The sequence below is a fragment of the Elephantulus edwardii genome, unplaced genomic scaffold (genome assembly GCF_000299155.1).
Source record: "Elephantulus edwardii isolate Elephantulus edwardi_28Jun2011 unplaced genomic scaffold, EleEdw1.0 scaffold00002, whole genome shotgun sequence".
Taxonomy (NCBI): domain Eukaryota; kingdom Metazoa; phylum Chordata; class Mammalia; order Macroscelidea; family Macroscelididae; genus Elephantulus; species Elephantulus edwardii.
This window is the reverse complement of record NW_006399752.1, coordinates 16,955,505-16,981,025: the sequence shown is the minus strand read 5'-3', so window position 1 is coordinate 16,981,025 and position 25,521 is coordinate 16,955,505. Positions and strand designations below refer to the sequence as shown.

The window sequence follows — 25,521 nt, the reverse complement described above, 5'->3', positions numbered from 1 at the left end:
AGCAGTGCAGCTTCTTAACACTGGGGCACCAGGACTTCTCTAAGTACCTTGAATGATCAATAGCATCTGGTATTTTATGCTATTCTTGAAACTCTCTTGAGGTCACCATAAACAGGTATTTCCTTTTATGTCTCCAGCTGAAAGTTTAGCTTCATTTGCACTCTCTTTGTTCACCTTTAGAGCTGTATTTCTCTGGATTCTCACTTTGCTTCATCTATTTTTTTCAAATCTGTATTCTCCCCAGGTGTTGCTGTCCACATCCACTGCTTTGACTCTTATATGTTTACTGATGAATCCAAAGACTATCTCCATTCAGACTTCTCCTAGAGTTCCTGGTATTTGATTACCTCAAAATTAACTCTAATCTCAAAATACACAATGTTTATTCCCTTTAATTAAAACCACACTCGGGCAGTCACTCAGTCCCCTAAGAGTGGAGCCAGTTCTGACTCCCTTTATTACTAGGTCTTGCTTCTAAAGAAACAAATTCTCGAAGTCAGTCAGCCCCTCTTTAGTTTCATAGTCACCCTTTCTCCCTCTGCTACAAACTGGATGCATGGGGAAAGGTGCCATATATTAATGTATGTATCGTTGTTGTTGTTATTGTTGTTATGTGCTGTCGAGTTGCTTGCAACTCATAGTGACCCTATCCTATGTACAACAGCCCTAAACTCCGCTCTGTCCTGTGCCAATCGCACTGTCTCTGACACTCCCATCCTGATTATCCCAGTCACTGAATCAATCCACCTCATAGAGGGCCTTCCCCTCCTGCACTGTCCCTCCACCCTATCAAGCATGATATCCCTCTCCAAGGACCGGTCCCCTCCTTACAATATATCCAAAGTACATCAGATGCCTCAGAATCCTTGCTTCCAAGGAGCTGCCTGGTTTAACCCTCTCCAGGATGAATCTGTTTTATTAGCAGTCCATGATACACTCAATACTCTTCTCCAGCACCACAGCTCAAAGGCATGAATTTATATATGGCATCTGATAAAATGTTATTTGAATCTATTCACAAGCAGCTGGAATTTTCAGATGATTTTCTTACTTGATATAAAGGCACACTTCAGAGATATTTCAGGTTTGATTCCAGACCACTGCAATAAAGAATCATTGCAATGAAGTCAGTCACACCAATTTTTAAAAATTTCTCAGTGCATATAAAATAGCACTGATTGGCTTGCTTGAGGCAAATCTGGAAAGTGAAATCAAATGAAGCACAAGAAAATATTCTTTTATCCGAACCTTTGGGGGAACTCTGGGAGCCTAGTGTTTCCACTGAGAACACAAACATAGGTGGTCCAAATCTACAAGCTGCTCAGAGGAAGAAATATGGGCCATCTCTTCCCATGTGATTTACTGTTTCTGAAAGCCCACTGGAAGTCAGCTACGAGTCAGTTTCACCTTGATGGGAATGGGTGGGTGTGTGATAGCTAAACCTTTCAGAATTCATGTTTACTCTTTTAAATCACAAATATTTATTTGATTCATACACTAGATTGAAATATTAAGGAGCTACAGAAAATTGGCTATCTTGAAAGATTTATGCCTTGGAGCTTCCTGAAATTAGAGGTTTGCTTAGATTTTGAAATCCTCAAGTGACTTCTGATAGAACTTAAGTTTTCTGGAAAGAAATATATTGAAGTAAGAAACAGAAATTTATGTTTTGGTTTCTCCCAATGAGGTGTCATTAATTTAAATTTATGTCTTCTCTGTGAATTTTCCCTTCTCTGGACTTTGGAATGCCAGGTAGATACTCACTATAATGCAAGTCTCCACTCTATAAGGAGGAAAGCTATGTGAGGATATCACTGAAAACCTAATAATATATAAAATGTAATAAGAAAAAGCATAGTCTCTTTAATATTCTCTGTCATTTTTATGTGCCATTGAGTTGCTTGCAGCTCAGAGAGACCCTATATGCAACAGCTCCAAACTTTGTTCTCTCCTAATCCAATTTCTTTGTCTCCAACACACCTACCTCCATTATCCCAGTCACTGAGTCAATCCATGTCATCCAAGGTCTTACTCTCCTGCGCTGTCCCTCCATCCTTCCACATATGATGGTTTTTACAACATACTAAAAATATGTGAGATGGAGTCTCAAAATCCTTGCCTCTAAGGAGGAGCCTGGTTTCATCCTTTCCGGGATGAACTGGTTTGTTCTCATAGCAGTTTATGGTACATTCAATACTCTTCTCCATCATCATAACTCATCATCATAACATTGATTCTTCTTCTATCATCCTTAATCATTGTCCAGCTCTCATAGGTATACCAAGATCAGCTTGGATCAGGCACACCTTAGTCTCATCAGTCTTAATCTTAGATTAATATCCTTGCTCTTCAAGTACTCTGGAGAAGTCCCTGACTGCAGATTTTTCCAATGCAATTCATCTTTTGATTGCCTGACTGCTGGCACCAAGAGTATTGATTGTGGAGCCAAGCTAACTGAAGTGGTTAACAATCTCAATCTCTTCTCTATGTAAAGTCTCTCACCTATCTCATTATTTATCACACAATGAACTTGGTTGCATTTCTATTAATGGGGAAGGGATATTTAGCAGATGCTTTACTTCAGACCACTAGTTTGCCATACTGTGGTCACTTGTGTTTGCCATCATGCTAGAAGCTATGTCACTGGTACTTTAAAGAGCAGCAAGGTCACTCATGGTGGACACATTCCAGCAGAGCTTCCTGACTAAAGACAGAGTAAGAAGCAGGACTGGCCATCCACTTCTTAAATAACAGGTCTTCTAAAATTCTATGTACAACAGGAGGACATTGATAGATCTAGTGCCTGAAGACGACCCTGTCAGGTTGAAAGGCACTCAGAATATGAAGGGAAAAGGTCTGCCTCCTCAAAGTAGAGGCTACCATGACACGGATAGAGTATAGCTTTTACCCAAGGAGGGACCTTCAGTTGCTAACGTGGCAAAACTCAAGTAAGAAGAAATAGCTGCAAGTATCCATTCATAATTGGAACATAAAGTGGAGGACGTTAAATCAGAAGTTGTCAAAAATGACATTCTTACAATGAACTTGAGCATGACAGAGGTGGTGAGGCCTGTGCAGGATTGAGCAAGGTTCACATCTGCTACTCTATGAGTTGTAGTTGACTGGAGGGTGCCTAACAGCATTACTTCAGATTCTGTTGACTGAAAGTAACATACTATGTGGGCCTTGGTGTCTTGCAGTGGAATGATGGTAAAACCAAGAAAAGTGGGCAACACTTGACGAACACTAGAAAGTATTCTTAATATTATTTGACTCCCATTTTAATGAGGAAAAGAAGGAATTTGATTAACAGTAACTCTCAAAAAATTAATTTTATTAGATTAATTAAAATAAAATGCCATTTTAAATGTTTAAAAATTATCATGCAAATAAATAGCTAGCATGCCCTGGTTAATGAAGGTTGAAACTGTATGGCAAGCTAATCCATGAGGAAAAAAAAATATTATATCTACAATTTCTTAAAAATATAGGAGAGTACTATAAATGGAACTACTTCTATGGAGAATTAAATACATAATTTCTAGAAACTATTAGAGTAGTGAACACTATACTATATCATTTTACCAATTTTCTAAGAAGAGACAAATCATTTGTATAGCTAGACTCTCACTCTCATACTTTCTGTGTTTTCTGTTATGAGTTAATAGAATGACTAGATTATTTTAAGATTAACTGCATAATATCTAGAATTCATGCTTCTCATAGGGGATTACTTATAAAATAACACAGAATGAAAATATGTGTCATTCATAAGCATAAGAAAAACAGCTTTAAATCCTTATGGTAGGCATTTAAAATTTCTGACTTATTTCTAAACATTTACAAGTTCATGCTACAAAGCAATTCTAAATTTATGTTTGGCTAATAGTAACTCCCAATTAGCCACCTTGTGGCATTTTACATGCTAGTCTTCATTTTTTCCGTCTGTATTTTTTCTCTTCTAGCTTTTTTAGAAATGTAATTCCTATTTCTGTCACACTGTCGCCTTTTAGTCTGTCTTGCAAGAATGTAACATCAGCAGCCAAATGAACCTAGGACAGAAAGAAAGGGGGGGGGTTAACACTGTGTCATTCAGCTTTTAAATTTTTAAAAATTTAAAAGCAGCAATTTTTTCTCAAGCCCCCTTTCAGCTGTATCCATCCCATAAAGTGTTAATCTTTCATTATAGAATGATGAAAATAAGAGTCAGGTGTATGGATTGTATGCCCTCCATAGATGGTCTGACTGCAGGTCAGTCTTGAGGTGTGAGTAAAAAAAGAGTAGGATACTTGAAGTCCTAGTCTAAACCAAATGGTTCTGGGACAGACCAAGAGGTGTGGGCTTCTGACAAGCTACAAGAGGAGCATGTATTTCCAACACAAAGATGGCTTTAACCCAATGCACAAACCAAGCAGAACTTTCAAGCATAAGTGAATCCTTAAAGGGTTCTTCTCAGATTGATTTACCATATATCATTCTGTCTCTTGCGAAGCAGCATAATCATTTACCCCAACAACATTTAGCAATCAATTATGCTCTAAGAGCTTTGAAAAAAAAGGAAATAAATAAATTATGAATATAAAATTAAAGATTTAAAATATAGACCTGAATATTATTACTCAGGCCTCTTTTCTTCTGCAAAGCAGTTCCCACTTCCCAGACACCACAGTCAGCCCCCTCAGGCTCACTTCTCTGTTTGTGACAATTTTCTTACATACAGAACCATGAAATTGCTGACCTACTCTCAGTAGGGTATTCCTTCAGGGTTATTTTAAGTCACTGTAATAAATAAGAGAGGGTTAAACCAGGCTGCTCCTTGGAGGCAAAGATTCTGGGACTTCGTCTGACATACTTTGGACATGTTATAAGGAGAGACGGGTCTTTAGAGAGGGACATCACGCTGGGTAGAGTAGAGGGACAGCGCAGGAGGGGAAGACCCTCTATGAGGTGGATTGATTCAGTGTCTGGGGTAATCGGGATGGGTGTGTCAGAGGCAATGAGATTGGCACAGGATAGAGCACGGTTTAGGGCTGTTGTACATAGGGTCGCTATGAGTCGCAAATGACTCGACGGCACATAACAACAAAACAACAATAAATAAGAACAACAAATGAACCCAATCCAACCCACTGTGATAGAGTGGCTTCTAACTCATAGTGACCCTCCATGGGTTTCCTTCTCCCACATAGCAGCTGGTGGATTTGAACTGCTGACGGATCAGTTAGCCACCCAATACATATCATACTATAAGAACTCCTTAAAGTACAATTAAAAGCAAATAAAAGTCAAACAAACCCATTGCCATTGATCTTGACTTGTAACAACTCTATAGAACAGAGTAGAATTGCATCATGAGTTTGCAAGGCTGTAATCTTTATGAACAAATAAATCTGTCTTGGAAAAAGAGCAGCCAGAGTGTTCCTTAAAAAATCAAAGATGGTCATCCTTTGTCTTACGTATTTTTGGTATGTTATGAGGAGGGCTTAGTCCTTGGAGACATAATGGCTGGAAAAGTGGAGAGTCAGCAAAAGAGAGGAAGACCCCAATTGAGTAGACTGACATGGTGACTACAACAGAAGATTTGAACGCAACAGAGATTGTGAGGATGGCACAGACTCAAGCAGGGTTATGTTCTGTTGTACATACGGTCGTTGGGAATCAGAGGCAAGCCCGTGGTGCCTAACAACAACAATAATCATTACAGGAGAAGATTGTCATATCTTTCTTCTGCACACTGCCAACCTTTGGCTAGCAGCCAAGCTCTTATTCATTGTGCCTGTGGAGCTCTTTCATAAAAGCAAGTAAGGAGGGATACCTGTGCTTACTGGAAGTTAATAATTTATCTTCATTTTTTTCAGTTAATATTCATTACACTGAATCTGACTCAGTTCTTCCCTCTCATTGAAAATATCTTTTTCAGTCAGCCTACATAGTAGACCCTACTGTGTGTAAATTATCTGGCTCGTATAGGGAAGAAAAACCATATCTTTGTGAAGTCCATTACCCAGTTGAAAAGTAAATGCCCTTTGAAACACAGAAAGCAAATTCACTTGCAGTCATTTTTTTTCTCCCCATAAAATATTCTATGTCTCAATCAGAGATTACAGAAAACCAATTAAAATGACATAGATAGTTGAAGTTTTTGACATTTGGAAACTAATAATTTGTAGACAGCCTATTTGTCATTCAGCATAAGAACACACTGCTATCCATGAAGACTGGAGACTTCTTTCTTTCTTTTAACTTGATTTTAAGTTAATTAACAATTTTTGTGTAAACTCACAGGATGCTTTCTTTTTCCTCTCACTCTATAATCTCAAGACCACTTTAATAGTAGAGAAAGACTAGAAAAATCTTGGTGAAGCAGCAAGAAGATTTGCATTAATAATATTCTACATCTATTGTTTTATATGAACATACCATGTACTGCCAGGAGAACAAACAGGTATGTCTTCGAGAGGGTGAAACCAAGTTTCTCCTTGGAGGCAATGGCTTTGGAGCGCCATCTGACATATTGTGGGCACATGGCCAAGAGGGACCAGTCCTTGGAGAAGGACATCATGCTTGGAAGGGAGGAGGGACCGTGCAAGAGAGCAAGACCCTGGATTAGAAGGATTGACGCGGTAACTGAAGCAATTAGGTGTGTTAGAGTCAGTGAGACTGGCTCAGGACTAGGCAGGGTTCAGAGCTGTTACAGTTCACGGGCTGCTATGAGGTGCAGGCAACTCCATGGCACATAACAACAACATTGCGTTATATGAGGTACATGGTTCAAATCCATGAATTGTTCTGCAGGATAAACATGAGTAATCTCTTTTCATGCAATTAAACTGCCTCTGAAATCCCATTTGAGCATCAGCTATGAGTCAGTTCCAACCCCACAGTATACAACAACACTATATATTCTTCCACTAATTATTACATTTGGAAGCAGTAGTGGCATCCACTTCCTAAACAACATGGCTCTGGAAACTCTAGGAACTTTGAGAAACGACGATAGTTAAAGAAAGGCTTCAGGTCTTTTTTTCATAGAGTCACTATTGGCAATCAAGAACAACAACTCTCACATGTGATTTAAAACAAAATGCATTCTCCTTCATTGGGTAGGCAAACCCAGGTCTGGCTTTTTACTATCCTGTCCCACCACTCTTAAGAGCTAATCTTCTGAAAAAGTGAGATCTGTTGATGGTAATCTCTTCAATTGTTACCTAAACTCCTCTTGGCTCCTTAGTCTATGAAAGATTGTCTTCTCTTCCTTCCACGTCCTTGAGCAACTTTTCCAAAGCCCTTCCTCCCTGACCTTGGTTCCTCCTGTGGTGGCTATTTGTCAGGTCTGGTTTTAATTAACTTGGTCTTGTTATTTATTGTTGTGGTGGTGTACCATTGAGTCAGAATAAACCTATAGCTGACCCTCCAGTGGGTTTTCAGAGGCAGCTAACTGTACAGGAGGAAATTAATTTTCCCCTCTCTTTAAATCCTTTCCTCTTTGAGTCTTTTTTAAGTTTTTATTGTAATTTGAGTGAAAATCTACAGAGCAATTTCCTTTTCCATTCAATAACTCATATACATTTTGTTTCATGATATTAATTGCAATCTCCACAATATAAGAGCACTTCGTTTCTGTGTTTCTCAGTTTTTATTTGCTCTTCTGACCTCTTCCATCCTCTGTTTTGAAAATGCTGCCCCTTTGATTTATTATGATTGGTTTTTCCAAAGAGTGTGCAACTCCCTCCTGTTACTGTTCACCTTATAAGACTGCCTAGTCTTGCTGACAGTTGAGCCATGTCCCCCTCATTTCTATTACTTAGTTCTTTCCTGATATCTTTTTTCTTTTCTACTTAGTCTCCTTCTGGAGCTCTGGTGGTTTATTGTCAAGCAGCTACACTGTCAACCCAAAGGTTTGTGGTTTGACTCCACATGCTGTTCTATGGGAGAGCGCTGGGCAATCTCTTTCTGCATGATTTTACTGCCTCTGAAAGCTCACTGGATGTGTCAGCTATGAGTCAGTTCCAACTTAACGACACACACCAACAACTGCTTAATGCTACCCTTCACAGCATCTCCTTTCTCTGTTAGACCCTATAACGTTCAGTTACTCTTTAGGCTTTATTTGTGACTCCCTTTTCTTCTTACTCTACACATTCTCCTGAGGCATTTGGTCACTTTCACTGCCTCTTGAGTTTACCTCTCTGTGAGCTCCAAACAGGCATGAGAAACCTCTCATGGGATATCCTCACTTGTGTGCACACACACATTTTAAACACCCTCAAATCTACTCTTCTTAGCTTTTCTTTTAAGGTTATTGATACAACTATCTCCACAGGCTCCTCGAAGCCACTACTGAATCTTTTCCCCAACTTTGTCTCTTTCCGTCAACCCATAACCTAGATGTACATATTTTACTTTATTCAAAACTCTAATTCAGGCCCACTATAACTTAGTCAGTTCCAACTCCTCGTGACCCTCTAGAGGGTTTCCAGAGCTATAAGTCCTCAGGGAAGAGATTACCTGTCTCTCTCCTGATGGACAACTGGCTACTTCAAACTAGCTTTTTTTACTGTCTCTCAAATCACTCACTCCTTCTCCATTCCCACTCTGCAAGCTTTATTCCTGTCTTAGCTCACACTGCCATCGTCCACTTTCCAACAATTCTTCCCAGTCTCTCCAGTGTTATTGTGTGGTTACATGCCATCACGACTCCATGTAAGGCAGCCCTGAAACCTGCTCTATCCTACGCCAACCTCTGACACATCTTCCCTCATTACCCCAGTCACGGAATCAATCCATCTCATCAAGAGTCTTCCTCTACTGCACTGTCCCTCCACTCTCTCAAGTATGACATCCCTCTCCAAGGACTGGTTCCTCCTTGCAACATGCCCAAAGTATGTCAGATGAAGCTTCAGAATCTTTGCCTCCAAGGAGTAGCCTTGCTTCACCCTTTCTAGGATGAACCTGTTTGTTCTCCTAGCAGTCCATGGTATATATTCAATATTTTTCTCCAGCACCACAGCTCAAAGGCATCAATTTTTTTCTATCACCCCTAGTCACTGTCCAGCTGTCTGATGCATAGCAAGTAATTGCAAAGACTATGGTCTTGATCACCTGTATCTTAGTCTCCAGCCCCATTTACACATTTTCATTTCACTGAAAAAAAATTACATTCTTAAGATATGAGTTTCAATTTGATAATTTTTGTTGATAATCTTCAGCTTTCTGTTGCTTTTAATTTTAATTTTTTAAAAAAATCCCTATGCCCAAATATGTTGTAGAAAGTAATTTTTAAAAGCAGATCTCTTTAAATAATTTAAACATATTTTCTCACAATAGTCACTCTCTCCGTCTATATAAGAGTCTTACTGAACTAACACAAGGTCCTTGTTCTTTTTAAAAAAAATAAGCTCATTTTATTTTATTATTTTTGTGTGAGCATACCGTCAAATCAGATCTGACTGGTACAGGAGGAGATTGTCCCTCCTTCCCTGGCAGAGCATCTGGTGGATTCGAACCATGTGCCTCTGGGATTGTAGTTGCAGCTCCTTGCCACTAGGCCACCAGAGCTCCCCTAAGGTCCTTGTTCTTTAATTAAAAATCTTTTTGTGCCTTTGGACATGTTGCACTTTTTATCTGGAATATTCTTTCTCTCCTCCCCTATCCCTAAAGCCTTTTATTTACCTCCTATTTTTCCTTCAGAAGTACCTCTGAGTTTCTCTAGGACGGTTTTTCTAATCCCCTTGTGGTATTGTGGTATAGTACATTACACATGGGGCTGCTAACTGAAAGCTCAACATTTGGACTCCACCAGCTATACCAAAGGAGCAGGATTCTATACTGTGTTTAGATTAAGATATACAGCCTTAGAAACCTGATGGAGGGTGGCCATGAGTCAGAGCTGACTTGATGAATTTGATGCTTGGATTTGCCCCTAGGTCCTCCCATAACTCTTAATTATACTGTTTCCTTTCTTTACTCATCCAGCTTCTCTACTAGACACAGATTTTTGGAGGGCAGGAACTGTGTCCTGTTCATCTGTGCATCCTTAGCTCCTGGCACTTAATGGTGGTAGGTACCACAGAAGAAAGTCTTGGAGATGATTTACTTCTGAGAAAATCAGTCATTAAGAAGCCCATGGAGTCCAGTTTTCTGCTCTGACATACAGAGGATCACCATGAGTCAGAGTCAACTCGACACCAATGAATTTTTGTTTTTTCAAATCGATGAGCAATCCCAATATGAAAGATGTTCTCTGAGACAATGCTATCCTGATTCCTATCTCCTGGTATTCACATCCTCAGGTACACTGCAATAATAGGACTGCAAAAGAATGTGGCATATGGCATATGGCAGAAGTGGTGTATACCACTTCTGGGATTGTTATTGTTGTTGTCTTCAAGTTGAACATGATTCATAACAACCCTATGAACGAAAGGCCTGTAGCTGTTCTATAACTATTGACACTTATCAAAGATCATAGAGTTTCCAGAGGCATGTTATTTAGGAAGTGAATGCCACTCCTGCTTCTGAGATTAGGTTATTGGATTAGATTACTAAAGAATATGGCTTTCCTCTGGTATATTCACACAATGGAATACTATGCTGCATTGAAAAACAAAGAACTCATGGAATATTATACAAAATTAATGATCCTGGAGGACATTATGCTGACTGAAATATCTCAGTCACAAAAGGACAAATATTGCATAGTGTCACTGTTGTAAAATGGGACTGACATTGGGGTTGAGGGGAGACTGAAAAAGAGGAGATAAATAATGTATACTGCATTGAAACAGATGATAGAGAGAACTGTTTAAAAGCGATATATGATTGGGTATATTATCCTGATAGGAGTCCAGAATGAAGGCTGCATAGTGGAGTGGATTTGGGGGGCGGGATTGTATAACAAAATGAAAGAATTTTTCTTTTACTTTTCAAAGAGAAGAGAGAATTAAGGGGGAGAAGTGGGCAGGGAGAAAAATGTGACAATGAATGAATGGAAACCCTAAGTCTCTGTAAACATTCATTAAAATGAATAATAATAATAATAATAATAATAAAAGAACAGCCAAACAAAACAAACAAGAATAGGGTTTCCATCTTGGGTTCTCTTCCCCTCACTCTCTCTCTCTAATCTGTTTTCTTTCTAGGCAAATCCAGCTATCATTTTATCAGGATCTCTCCAAAGAAGTCACTTTGGCAAGGCACTAGAGTCCCTGGCTAAATGCTGACAACCTCATAAGTGAGTTTGGAGGCAGATTTGTTAGTCCCAGTCAAATCTCCAAAGACAACAACTTGATTACAATCTCATGAATAAAACAGCTAGACTCACACAGCTAAGCGACTTTCAGATTCCTGATCCACAGAAACTGTGTGAGAGAACAAACATTTATTGTTTTAAGCTGGTACATTTAGAGGTAATTTGTTACACAGCAATAGATTACTAAAAACAAGCAAACGAAAAACAGCAGCAACAACAAAAAACCAGCCAGTTGCTGTTGATGCAATTCTGACTCAGTTTTATGTGTGTCAGAAAAGAAGTCTACTCCACAGGGTTTTCAATAGCTGACTAGGGATGAGAGGAGAACTGATGCCTTTGAGCTGTGGTGCTGGAGAAGACTATTGAATATACCATAGTCTGCTAGGACAGCAAAGAGGTTCGTCCTGGAGAGGGTTAAACTGGGCTGCTCCTTGAAGGCAAGAATTATAAAGCTTCATCTGACATACTTTGGACATGATGCAAGGAGGGACCAGTCATTGGAGAGGGACATCATGCTTGGTAGGGTGGAGGGACAGCACAGGAGGGGAAGGCCCTCGATGAGATGGATTGATTCAGTGACTAGGGTAATGGGGGTAGGTATGTCAGAGACAATAAGATTGGGATAGAGCACAGGATAGAGCAGGGTTTAGGGCTGTCGTACATAGGGTCGCTATGAGTTGTAGGTGATTTGACAGCACATAACAACAACAACAACAAATCTTCATGCTTTTTCTCCTCTGGGTAGACTTGGACATTTTAGTTAGCAGCCAAGTGTGTTAACCATTTGTATCCAGAAACACTAAATAACTAATATAAGTAGCACAATGAAATGCAGGTTTTACCATTTCCAGGGCACCTCTGATAATTCCACAGAGAAGGTTACAGTAGCACAGAGAAGACCGTCCCGCAGGAAGCTCTTCCACAAACTCCACCAACGGGTTCTTATCCAGCACCAATGAAAACTCATTTCGGCTCGAACTGTTACAGGTCACACTTGGTGTAACTCCCAAGTACATTTTGAAGGCAACCTGATAAAAAGAGGGTAACAAACAAACAAAATGAACATTTAGTTAAACTTACTCTAGAGGAAAATATCTAGGTATAGGATAACGGTACCAGAGGGAGCGCTGGTGCCTTAGTGGTGAGGAGCTGCCCTATGGACCTAAAGGCATGAAATCTCCCCCAGTGCAGTTTAGAGCCTCTACAAACCCACTAAAGGGCCAGCCAGCTATGAATCGTTTCTGACTCAATGACTCATAAAAATCACTAAAACAAATAATATTACCAGCAGTGCAACACAATGGTTGACTACAGGGAAAGTGTAGTCCGAATGCCTGGGTTTAAAATGACATTTACAGTTTATTGACCATGTGATTTTGCTGAAATAAAAATGTTTCTCTTATTTCCAGGAAGTATCCTGAGGACCAAGTGTTCCATGGAGATGATCTGGGTGTAAAACAGAAGGCTAAGATGTTATGTTCAGATATTCTGCGCTCGCCCCCCAAAATATCCTCTAAGAGGAGAGGAATTTAAAATATCATCCATTATAAACATCCCAGCATGGGCGTCACACAGAACCTGGCAAAGTATATCTTCCTGAATTCTCAGAAGAGGCAAAGGGCACATCTCTTGCAAGAGAAGTCGATTAGAAAATATGCCAGTGGCATGTTGAGCCTACGGATGTTGGAGGAGATGGTGAAACTCATGTTCTGAAGGAAGACAGATCTCTGCAAAGGGACAATTGACAATGGTGGGAAGCACCTAAATGTGGGATAAAGTCGTTTTTCAAATAGATCCTACTGCTTTCCTATGTTTGAAGTGTAGAAATCATAGTGCTATCTCTTTCACAATCTTAGTTTTGCAAATGAGTAAACTAGGATTCAGGAAAGTAAAATGGTATATGGCCAAGTTCATACTATAAGTTAATCTTTTTGCATCATAGTCTAAGGAAATTTTTTTTTTCACAAAGCACATAGACTTGAATTTGACTAATGAAAATTTGCCAATTTTCAAGTGTTTTTATTAATTTAGTTTTAAATTAAGAATAATGCAAGAGAGAAATGGATAAAATTTTTCTCAAACGACATAAATTAGAAATACTGTAGTTCACCATTCAGTCACTCAACTGGTACTGGCATTGTCTGCGAGCACAACGCCTGGCAATACAAGGGAAGTTCAAGTTCTGTTTAAAAACAATTTACTAGGTGAGCATCCATCCAATCTACGTTTGACACCATGATCAAGTCCTGGATACAAAATGTAGTTCCTATTTTATAAGAGCGTACAAGGAGCCATAAGTCCAATAGTTGAACTCTCAGCTGCTAGCTAAGAGGTCAGTAGTTCAAACCTGCACACTGCAGGAGAAAGATGTGGGAATCAGCATTTATAAAAACGTAGTCTTGGAAACACTCTGAGGTAGTTCTGCTTTGCCCTGTTGAGTCCCTGTGGCTTGGAATCAACTCAATGGCACACAACATGAGGTCATACCGAAAGATGGGCTACAAACATTAAAGCAAATAACTGTAATAATGCGTAAAGTCCTGCAAGTACAATGTTATATGTTAGAAAACAATTATAAAAATTTTAGAGGACAGTTCCGAGAAATATTCACAGAGAAAGAAATTTTATGAATATTGAGCAAGGGTTTGCCAAGTGGATGGAGAGGGATCATTCTAGGCAGAAGACAGACAACATGGGAAATCCCATGATGAGGTGTGGAAGAGGGAGAGAGGTCTCTCAGAAACAGAGGGGATCCCTTTATGTGTTTGGAGCTAATGCTGGATTTTTGCTTTAGAGGCATCTTGTTGGTATTGGCAGGAGGACAGAAGGTTAAGGTGGGTTGCAAAGCCTAAGGATACCAATGAAGAGATTTCAGTGAGACTGTAGTTGTTACATGCCCTCCAGTTGGAACCAACTCGTAGCTAAACTTTCAGTGGGTTTTCAGAGGTTTTTAAGTCACACTACAGTGTATTATCCATTTTATCCCCCATGGAGCAGCTGGTGCATTTGATCCACCTGCCTTAAGGTTAGCAGCACAGGTCCTTACCAACTAGGCCACCATTGTTCCTTATTTTTGGGGGTGGGGGGGTGGTATGCAGAGGAAGAAATGAGAAAGTTTGTCTTTCCTCGAAATTCAATCTCTAATACTTTTCCATATAAATTTCAAAAAGGCCAAATCCTAAAATTTGGTGGCAAGCTCAAGGAAGAAGTAGTTTAAGAAGATATAAAACCAGTCTTAGTCTTCCAAATGTTAAGGCAAGAACATAGAGGGGGAAGTCATGAAACTTGGTAATTTGACTTGGCCCCCTGTCAACTGGCAAGCACCCATTTCAGCTAATGTTGATTCCTTCAGCCAGAAAATTCCGAGACTATTATTATTTGTCTCAGTGAGAAATTTTTTTCTTTCTTTTTTTATTTTATTTATTTTTTTTTTTTTTATTCAAGCTGCATGGAAAGAATACAAACATGAGTGTTGTGTTCTTTTTCTTTGCTTTTACTCTGTTTCTCCGGGTGTAGGCAGCAGCCTCCCAGCCCAATGCCCACCAGTAGGAGGCATTCTCTGAACGTGGTTGGGAAACGTTCATTCCTAGGAGATGACATTGTTTCCTTATCTGGCTGAATTCAGCCTGAGAAGGAGGACTGTTGTTTCTATGAAGAAAGAACCAGCTCCACCCTCGGCTGCTGCCACAGCCGCTCTACAGATCAAGCGCAAAGATTTTCTTTCTCTGAGGATGTCCAACATGGATGCTTTTCAGGGGCTTTTAAAATTCTTCCTTAACCAGAAAACTGCTATAGGCTACAGCTTCATGGCTCTGCTGACAGTGGGAGGGGAGCGGCTCTTCTCGCTGGTGGCTTTTAAGTGCCCCTGCACCACTGAGAATACAGCCTATGGGTCTGTTTTCCTTTTTGCTCCCGCCTGGGTGTTACTGATCCTGGGATTCTTTTTGAACAACAGGTCGTGGAGGCTTTTCACAGGCTGCTGTGTGAACCCCAGGAAAATCTGTCCCAGAGGCCAGGTCGGCCGCTTCTTCTATGTACTCGGTCAGATTACCCTGAGCTCACTGGTAGCTCCAATGATGTGGCTTTCGGTAGCTTTGCTCAATGGGACTTTTTATGAATGTGCCATGAGTGGGACCAAAAGTTCCAGACTCCTGGACCTGATTTGCAAGGGTAAGCCCAAAGAGTGCTGGGAAGAACTTCCTAAAGTATCTTGTGGCAAAACCAGCATGACACCGGAGGACAATGAAGAGCTGAAGATGTCACTTCAGGCTCAGTCTCAGGTAAGAAAGGACAAATTTGCTTTTGTTTCCCAAACAAGAGCTGGGAAGCTCATTATCTTTTCCTGCTCTCAGCCAGGGCTGTGTGAGAACCTTGCCAGAACATTTTGAAGCTAAATGGAAATGGGAACCTAATGCAGCAATAAGACAATCTCAGGAAAAGCTTTTTACAGTTTGGAATAGATGATGAAATTGCTGATTAGACTATATCTCTTCCATTTTCGATAAGTAAATATCTTTTGGGTTGTGCGTGTGTAAATATCCAAGTACTTTAAGACAATCTGCCTAGCTTGACTTTGTAAATAATGCAAGACACTAAGGCACAAAGGGAGTGTTAATGGCAAAGCTGCAACTAGAAATTACTTCCCCTCTGTCAATTATTTAATTTTAAACCGGTTTCCCAGAAAAGCATATATGCATATTACTCAGCTACCTGAACCAATTGAGTGAATACTTTTTGAAGTTGCATATGGTATAATCGAGATTTTCTGGAATGATTTCCCACAGCTGGTGTCTCTATGCAGACATATTTTCAAGACTGAGAAAAATTCACCATATAAAGTAGGAGTCAGCAGTCTTTAAACATCCTTCAGTGGAAAGTAATTATATTCTCCAGGGAGATAACGTCTCATGCTCTTTGTATTGTACAGAAGTTCTTACATTACTTTGGGAGCTTGAGATTTGGGGCATTGTTTTATTTAACAGAAGGAAATAGGAGCTTTACCTAACTGATGCAGGGAAATAGCTTGTCATCCCTCCAGGTCGGTGAGAACAAATCCAGATGTGCAGCCTGGCCATGGCCTGAGGAGAAGGCTGACTTCCTATCTGTGACAAGTAGGAATTGCACTCCTCAAACCAAAAGAAGTCATCAGAGCAGATAAATAGCTCCTCAGTTTGTCAGAAATGCTATTTATTTCAGAGTAAATCCACTGAATGTAGTATACTTTTACTTGTTTTTCCAGCAAGGATTTGCCTTTATAACAGATCAAGGCAAAGTTTACTTTTAAAACCATACCTTCCAAAGCTGGTTGTATTATTTTGATAAGCTATGAAGTAAAAATATTCCCCCAAAAGAAATCTTTTCTTTAAAGCATAAAAGATATCTTAGGTTAAGCATTTGAGACTCCACAATGTCTTTCATCTTTTGTTGTAGGAAGGTATTAATTAGGAACAGTATGACACAATAAATGACTGATGATTGATGCCCTCGGGCACCAGGCTCCATTTAGTCAGTGCCAAGCTCAGACACTTATCACTATATGAGTGGTTCTTCTCCAAACACAGGTGTTAAGAATATGCTCATTCTGTCAGAGCTTAGCTCAACACACTTACCTGTTTACTTTTCAGTATAATGACAAGGGGCAGGACCTGAGGCTGATTCCTGTGGGGAGGGTGGGTGAGGTATGCAGACAAGGCGAGCAGTACATAAAGCAGGTGCTGACCTCAGAGGTTCTGATAGGCAGGAGGTCCGTGCAGGCATATAATTGGGATGTGGGTGGTGGAGGTGGAGGTGGAAAAAGTATATTCATCCATTCTTCCATCCGTGGGACAGAGAAACAAGAAACCCAGCTGAATGACTCTCTATTCTTAAGGGAAGGTAAAGTGTAATAGTGGCAAGAGCCTGGCCTTAATGCTGGTGAGTCTTGAGTTTGAATACTGACTCTACTACTTAGCAGCTTAAGAGATTTAGAGCTAGTGGTTGACTTTTGAGAACCTTGTTGTTGTTGTGTACCATATGTCAGAACCAACCCATAGCTGACCCTCTGGTGGGTTTTTAGAGGCAGTTAACCGCACAGGAGGAGATTGCTCATCCTTCTTCCACAGAGCACCTGGTGGAGTTGAACTATGTGCCTCATGGATCACAGCACAGTTTTTTGCCACTAGGCCACCAGAGCTCCCTCTGAGAACCTTAGTTTCCTTGTAATTGGGGTCAATGACAGTTCCTTTCCAGGGTTGTTATAAGGTTTAGAGACAGAGGACATAAAGCTCTTGACCTATAGTGTTGTCTAAACCAACTCATTGCTGACTCACCAGCAGGTTTTCAGTGGCTGTAAATTGCATGGAAGGAGATTGTCCATCTTTATCTCTTGGAGCAGCTGGTGGATGTGAGCCAACTGCCTTTGGGTTGCCAGTGCAGCTCCTTGCCACTAGGCCACCAGAGCTCCAAATAACAGCATGTGATTATCTCGAGCAGTTATGGAAGGCAAATGTGCGTCTAGTACTCTCCTAAGCACTTCGTATACATCATTTCACCAAATCCTCATAATTGTCCTCAGAAATGGGTGGATTCTATAACCCAAAGTTAGAGCTTCTCTCGTGGTTCAAATCCATCAGTGTCTCCCAGACATAAGGATGGCCAGTATCCCTCCCGTGTGATCTATAGCCTCATTGAGTTTTGTTGGGGAATTTTGTATTTTACAACTGAGGAAACCAAGGCACAGAGGCCATTATATTAGAGGGAAATTTGGGATCACCTGGCTACTAAATGGCATGCTACTTGGTCAAATCCACCCAGCTGTTCCTAGGAAGAAAAAGCTGATGAGATGAAAAGTCGTTGGAAATCTGTGGTGTGCCAGCCCACTCCAGACAGTTTCCATGAGTCAGACCCGACAGGGCAGCAGAGCTTGAATCCAGAGTAGTCTGCTGTCCTGTCACTACAGATGATCATAGCACCCTAGAGTGTCAACCCCGTCAGAGAAAATATTCTTATCTGAGAAAACCGGTTCATTCACATGCTATTGTTTTTATTTTTCAAACAGACTTACATACAGAGAAATAATGAATCATTTAATTCAAATGTCAAGAGACATTTTGGCAAATTTTAAATTGTGAAAATTTGACAATTATTCCAGTTGTGAAAAATACAGTTAGACAAAAAGTTTCCATATGTAGCCTAATACTTTTGCAAGTCAATAAACAAACAAAAGTCCAAAACAGTTAACAAAAAACCCTAGTATGGAATGAAAGAGAAGTTTGTTTTCAGAGTTTTTTTTCCCCTATTAACTCTCAAAATTTAGAATGACTCTAATTTCTTTCTGTAGATTTTAGGCAGGATTTAAATACTTCTAACTTCAGTTTCCTGAATGTCTGGCTTTTGCTACTGAAAATAAGTACTGATATTTCTTTCAGGTAAAACCTAACTAAATGTAACATTTTAAACAAAGTAATACAAAGGAACTAGGACTCCTAGGAGGTATATACTTTCATCAATGTCTGAAAACATCTGATTAAGGAATTGATCATTCAAGCAAATTTAGAATCTCCCCTCTAATAACTAATACTATATGAAGACTTGGTTTATACAGTTCTGGGATTCTTGTTTCCTTTACCTATTTTCTTTTTATTGATTTGAAGACCAATGATTATGGGTAAGGGAATAGAGATTAGGTAAACTTTGACAGGTCAAAAATGTTGCTTAAAAATAAAGATTAATTCTTCCAATGAGGTGTGGCAATCAGTGAATGTGTACCGTATTAATCCTTAATAACACTCTGTTAAATACCTGAAAAGTGGCTTTGATTCTCCATGTCTTCAACGTTTCTTTCTTTCTAAGATTCTAGGATGGTGCCTGATTTGTTCCGCATCTTTCTTCTCTCTTGTGTCCACTTGCTATGGTCGCTGCCGGTCTAAAGTTAGCTACCTTCAGATGAGTTTTTGGAAGACATACGTTCAAAAAGAGAAAGAGCAGATGGAAAACACATTCCTGGACTATGCCAATAAGCTGAGTGAGAGGAACCTAACATGTTTTTTTGAAAACAAGAGACCAGAATTGATCTCCCTGCCCAGCTTTGCGGCCTGGGAGGCTGCATCAGAGCTCTATGCTTTCCACCAAACCCTACAGCACTACAGTACCCTCCACAAGGTGGTGGAGGATGGCGTGGATCTCACACCTGAGGAAAATGAGACCACCATGGTCCTTGTGGGTACCGCTCAACATGTGTAGCTCATCCCCCAGCACCGATTCAAGGCATGTGCGTGGTATACGCGTCTGAGATCCTCCTCTTCCTCAACAACCTGTGTATCTCTATGGTTTCATACTTTGAACGTTTCTTTACAAGACAGTGCCATCAAGGAAGCAGCTTTGAAGCTCTCAAGTGCAAATCGTATCAGATGTGCTCAAGCTGAGCTGAGTAAAGAAAGGATGCTGACGAAGGTGCTCTTACATGGTTGCTTGGAGGTTGGCCTCAATGTTCCCCAAATCCCCTTCAAGTTCTCAGACTTCAATTTTAAATTCCAAGACAGGGAGATACATACATACAAGGGGATGGCTGTTCTCTGCAAATATGCAAATATGGCATCGGAAAGCAAGCCGTGCCTTGTGAATGAAGAAGGTATTCTTAGCACAGACTGCTGTTCACAGTGGGATCTCAGGTGTGACTAGCAGGCCTCCTCGTCCTGCATATCTTTATTACTGCCTTTTGAAGTAAGTATGACATTCTACCATTTCAAATGCATTCTTTCAGAATTTGAATACTCCAATTCTCAGAAAAACAACCAGTTGAAAAGAGATGATGCCTAAAATGTAGAGTGTTCACTCCTTTCCACTGGGTATGGCCTGGAGGTGAGACCACATTGTGACTTCATAGGCCACCAGAACTCTTACCTCCTACATTTAAAAAAAAATAATACATTATTTATGACCACCCTGATATAAGAAGTACATATTGATGTCAAATATTAAAATGTTTCCTCAAACCAAAATTTTATTCCTTTTGTATTCTAAATCCTTTCATGAGCCTGTAATAGCATCATGAGATACAGGGGAACTGTGGTACCTGTAAGTGTATCTGATGGTAAATTGGCCCCAATGCAGTGCTGGAGCAAAATGTTTTTATAGTTTCAATTTTGTCAGAAATTAGGCAGGCTTTACATTTTACTATGTAATATATCCTTGTTAGTTTATATGCATATGTGTTTACACATGTTATATATGTGTATAAACAGTCCATATATATAACATACTTTATATATATCTCATTGTTATGTAGCATCAAGTTGAAATTGACTTAAAGCTGACTCTCCAGTGAGTTTTCAGAGGTGGTAAATCACACTAGAGGAGACTGCCTGTCTTTCTACTGCACAGCAAGTGGTGGATTCCAACTGCGTTCCTTTGGCACATTCAAAGGGTTGGTAGTGCAACTTCTTATGACCAAGTCATTGGAGTTCCCCCTGTTTGTGTGTGTGTAATAAAATCTTCTCAAGTTTCTGGATGCCAGAGAACCTTAAAGAAGAGGCACCAAGTATTATGTTGTGGTTCACATTTTATATTTCTGGAACCCTTGTCCCCTAGTTTGAGAAGTCTAGAGATTAGTTCTTAATTACCACAAAATCTGATTTCAAACTCGACCCCACAGGTATGAGATCCAGAACTTTTTATTGAGAACTTGGAGGTCAGGACCCTGCATGTGTGTGTGCATGCCTCTCTCTCTCTCTCTCTGTGTGTGTGTGTGTGTGTGTGTGTGTGTGTGTGTGTGCCAAAAAGAAAAAGAAGTAGAAGTATCAGGAGGAAAGAAAATAAAAGTCAACAAAGACTTGACTTTGATATAACCCTTCCTGACTGAGAGCAACCCTGTCTTAAATGTGCAAAACTGGGAGAAGGTGCGTGAGAAAGAGCCAGTGTTCACTACTTTTCTTGGGAAGAGCGAGAGATGGAAGAAACAGTTACATAGAATTAGTTTAGCAGCTGAGAATTCAATAGTCAGCTATGGGTTTCTTTTATTTACCCAGATGTGTAAGTTGGGAAATATGCACTGATAACTATGCTACCCCATTCAAAAACATCCAAGCTGGCTGGTGACAAGCTACAGTGCAGCTTCTTGTCGCTTCTTCGAGAGTGACCAAGGAGTTCTTCCTCCTTCTCTGACTCCTAGTGGTAACTTCATTCAGGACAGTACCTCCCCTCAGGATCAAAACTGGCCAAAGAAATCCAGCATGGAGCATGGACAGGCTTGAAGAATGGGGGTATGAATAGATGCCTAGTCTTGACTAAAGTCGGCATCCAGAGGAAGAAAGAGAAACTGGTTTTTTAAGGGGAGAATTTAGAAGTATGGGTAGTTGTGTCTAAGTTGGATTAAAAAAGTAGAGCCTGAGACAGGCAATCATTATACAAATGAATGTAATGCTTTCAGGAGAAACTGGTAATCAGGGTATCTTAAAAAAGATCTGGCTTCATGTAAAATTCTAGTCATCTGGGAGCTCTAGGATGTCAGTTGTTGGCTATGAGTTGTCCCATGGCTGTCATTGTCAGTTACCATCCAGTCTTTCCAAGCAAATGAGATCGTCAAGGCAACGATCTTTCAGGAGCAGATTACCTAACCATCTCCTGGTTTGTCTCTCTGGGTGAGTCGAACACACCAACCTTTTGGCTAATAATGGAGAGCTGAAATGTTTGTGGTACTCAAGGACTAGGCAGAGACTGTTTCTCAGGGAATTCTAGACCAGGCACCTACAGAGACCCAAGAGTAAGGCTTCACAGGCAGTTAGTCGTACCACAACAAAAGGGAGATAGGCAAACTGAAATCAGAATTCTGGAGAATGACTGGGACAACAGCCCTGTTAGTCTAAAATTGAAGCATATCAGGCTGACTCCTTTGTCAGTATCTGGCCTCTAACCCCAAAGAGCAACAGATGTGGGGAGTAGCAATCCTGGACCTAGTCCTTATCATACCACTCTGCTTCATAAAAGAAAAGCTTGGAGGATGCACTTTGAAAAGAGTAAGATGATTTTCCATACAAGGAATATGAGTCATAATTAAAAATCCATGGCATATTACACCTTGTTGTTGATTTCCATTGAGTTGAGCACAACTCATAGCGAACCTATAAACAAAAGAACCCAAACCCTTTCTATAACTATTGTCATTTCTCTAAGTTCATGTAGTTTCCAGAGGCATGTTGTTTAGGAAGTGGATGCCACTTCCGATTCTGAACCTGTCTTAATCTGGGAGCTTCACCAAACACTGTCCACCATGGGTAACCATGATGGTATTTGACATACCAATAGTACAGGGTTTAGCATTACAGCACCTCAGGTTACCTTAGTACAGCAAATTGACAGACCAGTGTTATACCACTTAGAAGAATGTTCCTACAAAGTAAAATAACACTAGGCCCTCCACAAGGTCATGTTGACTTTAAACAAGAGGCTTAAATTAAAAAAACAAACAAACAGACAAACAGAAAAACCAACCAAACATTCCACATCAACCCTCAACCAAAATAAGAGAGCCCACCTTTCAGAGTCCAACCTCTTCACTCATCAGTCTCCAAACTGCAGACAAGGGCCTGGCCTTTTTAAATACAAAAGGCCCTCCATGAGATCATGTTGTCTCTGAAAAAGTCTTTCAAATTTTTTTTAATGAAAAAAGAATGTGCAGATATATGTGATTCTCCTTTCCCCGGTTTGTTCTGTGTGTGTGTGTGTGTGTGTGTGTGTGTGTGTGTGTGTGTGTGTGTGTATGTGTGTGTTCAGCACCAACCAGTGAATTCTGTAAGTTTAAGATGTATCTAACGTTAAAATGGGCAGAAATATATTCAGCAAACCAAACCAAACACATTACTATAAAGTAAATTCAGAATCACCAATGCCCCTATAGGACAAGGTGGAACCTTGTCAGGTTTCAAGGATATAAACCATATCAGACTCTCATCTTTCTCCAGTGGAGCACCTGGTGGATTCAAACTCTCAATCTTTTTGTTAGCAGTCCAACACTTAACAAAAATCAGGCATTGCAGACACATCATTACATAATTCTATATAATGTATCTTTAAGTAATACATTGTAAAATGCATATGTGTCTTAAATAATGTTTTAGAAGGTGTGTGGTTTCCTGCTTGGGATCTTTGAAATACCACCGAAAGGGAACATTAAATAAGAAAATTATTTTATCACTGATTAGGTATTTCAAAGCCTGATGATTCAGTGGTTTGTTCTAAAAGTGAGTGTCAAGAACCCAGGTCACCAGAAGGCAGAAAACTGCCACCTCTTTTCATCAGGAATTTCAACTACTTATTCTACCATTGATGGTTCTGATTTTTATAAGGCAAGTGTCTCAGTTTCTAGTATTTCTCTCTCTTTTTTCCTTGGTTGTTAAAGCCAAGGATAATCAACTTTCTTTGTAAGCAGTACCTAAACCTATCTTGATACTCCAAAATCATTAAGAAAAATCGAAGATATCTAAATGACAGATTGCGTGGAAAATATCACATTGGCAAGGGTCCTTACTGTGGAGACACCTGAAGAGTTGTAAAATTCTTAATACCTGATCTTAGGCCACATTCTTTCCAATCACTTTCTACGCATCTGAGAGCTGGACAGAGAATAAGGATAACAGAAAAAGAATGCACGCCTTTGAGCTGTGGTGTTGAAGAAGAACACTGAACATCCCATGGACAGCCAAGAGAAAAAACATACATGTCTTGGAAAGGGTACAGCCAGAGTTCTCTTTGGAGGTAAGAATGATGAGGCTTTACCTCACATACTTTGGCATGTTGCTAGGAAGGACTATTCCTCAAAGAAGGACAGGATGCTAGGAAAGGTGGAAGGTCAGTGAAGGAGAGCAAGACCCTCAACCTGGTGTATTGACAGTGACTGCTGCAATGGGTTCTCGTGTGTTACGAAGTATGAGGATGGCACAAGATAGAGCAGGGTTCAGATCTTTTGTTCACAGGGTCACTGTGAGTCGTACTCCACTAGGTGTCACCTAACAACAACAATGCCTGAAGTGATCTCAAGGGATAACCATAGAAGAGCACTATGGAGTGGAGAATTGCAGTGGGTGTGATATTGTCTGAAGCATTTTCTAATTTACATGGGGCAATTTTATACTACCAAGGTGCTGTCACTGAGTGCAGATTTAGGAAAAGATGCTAATAATGCCTGCTCTTGAGGTGGTATGAGCTTTCAAAAGAGACTTTACAGTTTAAGCTTATTTTATTCACATAGGTTGCTTTAGTGAAAACATCTCCCATGCATCTTTGGTGCTTTTCTGTCTCACCTTAATAAAGTCTAACAGTGGTAAATTAAACATGATTAGAGGATCTAGCCGACAGTCTCATTCTCCCCTGCTTGAATCTGGTCTTAACCCATAGATAATAGTGGAAGTGAAGCTGTATAGTAAAAAGTGTTGCAATTTACACCTTGGTTTCTTGTCCAATGCGAAATCAAGTGGGAGTCAGACATCATGTAAGAAGTACATTGACCCTGATGCTGCCATGCTGCTGAGAGGCCTACGCTACCCGAGGTGGAAAAGAGAGGAATAAAAAGTAATCTCAAACCTTTCCAACTGTTTCAGACATGTGAGTGAAGAAGCAGTCCAGTGCTATCAGGCATGACATGGAGAAAAACCAAAGAGATATCCACCAAATAAAACAGAAAACTCAGACATATGGTTATAATCAAGCCTCCTCATCCATCTCTAGACATTTGAGACTCTGACCTGAGAGGGCAGACCTTATAGATAGGTCCCTACTATGGCCTGTCTGAATTCCTGACCCAGAAAACCATAAACATGATGTTCTTTCAAGCCATTATCTTTTGTAGCAATGTGTAGCAATAGGTAACACAGACAGCAATAAATGAAAAACAGAATTTATAAAAAAAAAAAGATAAGTGGTAAATTGGATTTATACATTGAGTTACACAAAGAGTCTCTCTGGGAGTGAGTTTTTTCTCATTTAATACTTCATCCTCTGTTGCATGATTTGATAGGTAGAATAGGTAGCTTTCCCAAATAGCACCAACAAAACCTGACATTCAATTTTTTAAATTTTATCTGTTTAAATTTTGTTGAAAGGGAATGTGTTCTGTGGAGTAAATTATTTTTTTAAAAAATAAATATATTACTGGTAAAAGTAATGCAGGAAATTCTACAATTGGTTACTAATACTCAGGGGAAAGTGGAGTAGGAGTTGACTTTGAGTAAATCAGAAACAAGAGCATCTTTGCATCTTCGGAATGTTGGCTTCAAATCATGAACATCATCTTTGAACTT

General features: G+C 39.9%; 2 protein-coding genes across 2 annotated transcripts in view; one reads left to right on the top strand and one right to left on the bottom strand.

Moving 5' to 3' along the window:
* Positions 1–3,932: 3,932 nt before the first annotated feature.
* The window catches only part of TRAPPC3L (trafficking protein particle complex 3-like), an 83,902-nt gene continuing 62,313 nt past the window's right edge, over positions 3,933–25,521 (bottom strand). Inside the window, exons 4-5 of the mRNA XM_006879019.1 lie at positions 12,094–12,279; positions 3,933–4,052 (exon numbers count right to left, since the gene is read on the bottom strand). Coding sequence (XP_006879081.1) covers positions 3,933–4,052; positions 12,094–12,279 — 306 coding nt within the window. The remainder of the gene's footprint in view (positions 4,053–12,093; positions 12,280–25,521) is intronic.
* FAM26E (family with sequence similarity 26, member E) lies at positions 14,992–19,471 on the top strand. Its single transcript, XM_006879017.1, has 2 exons — positions 14,992–15,531; positions 19,082–19,471. Exons 1-2 carry the CDS (start codon positions 14,992–14,994, stop codon positions 19,469–19,471), a joined length of 930 nt encoding a protein of 309 aa, XP_006879079.1.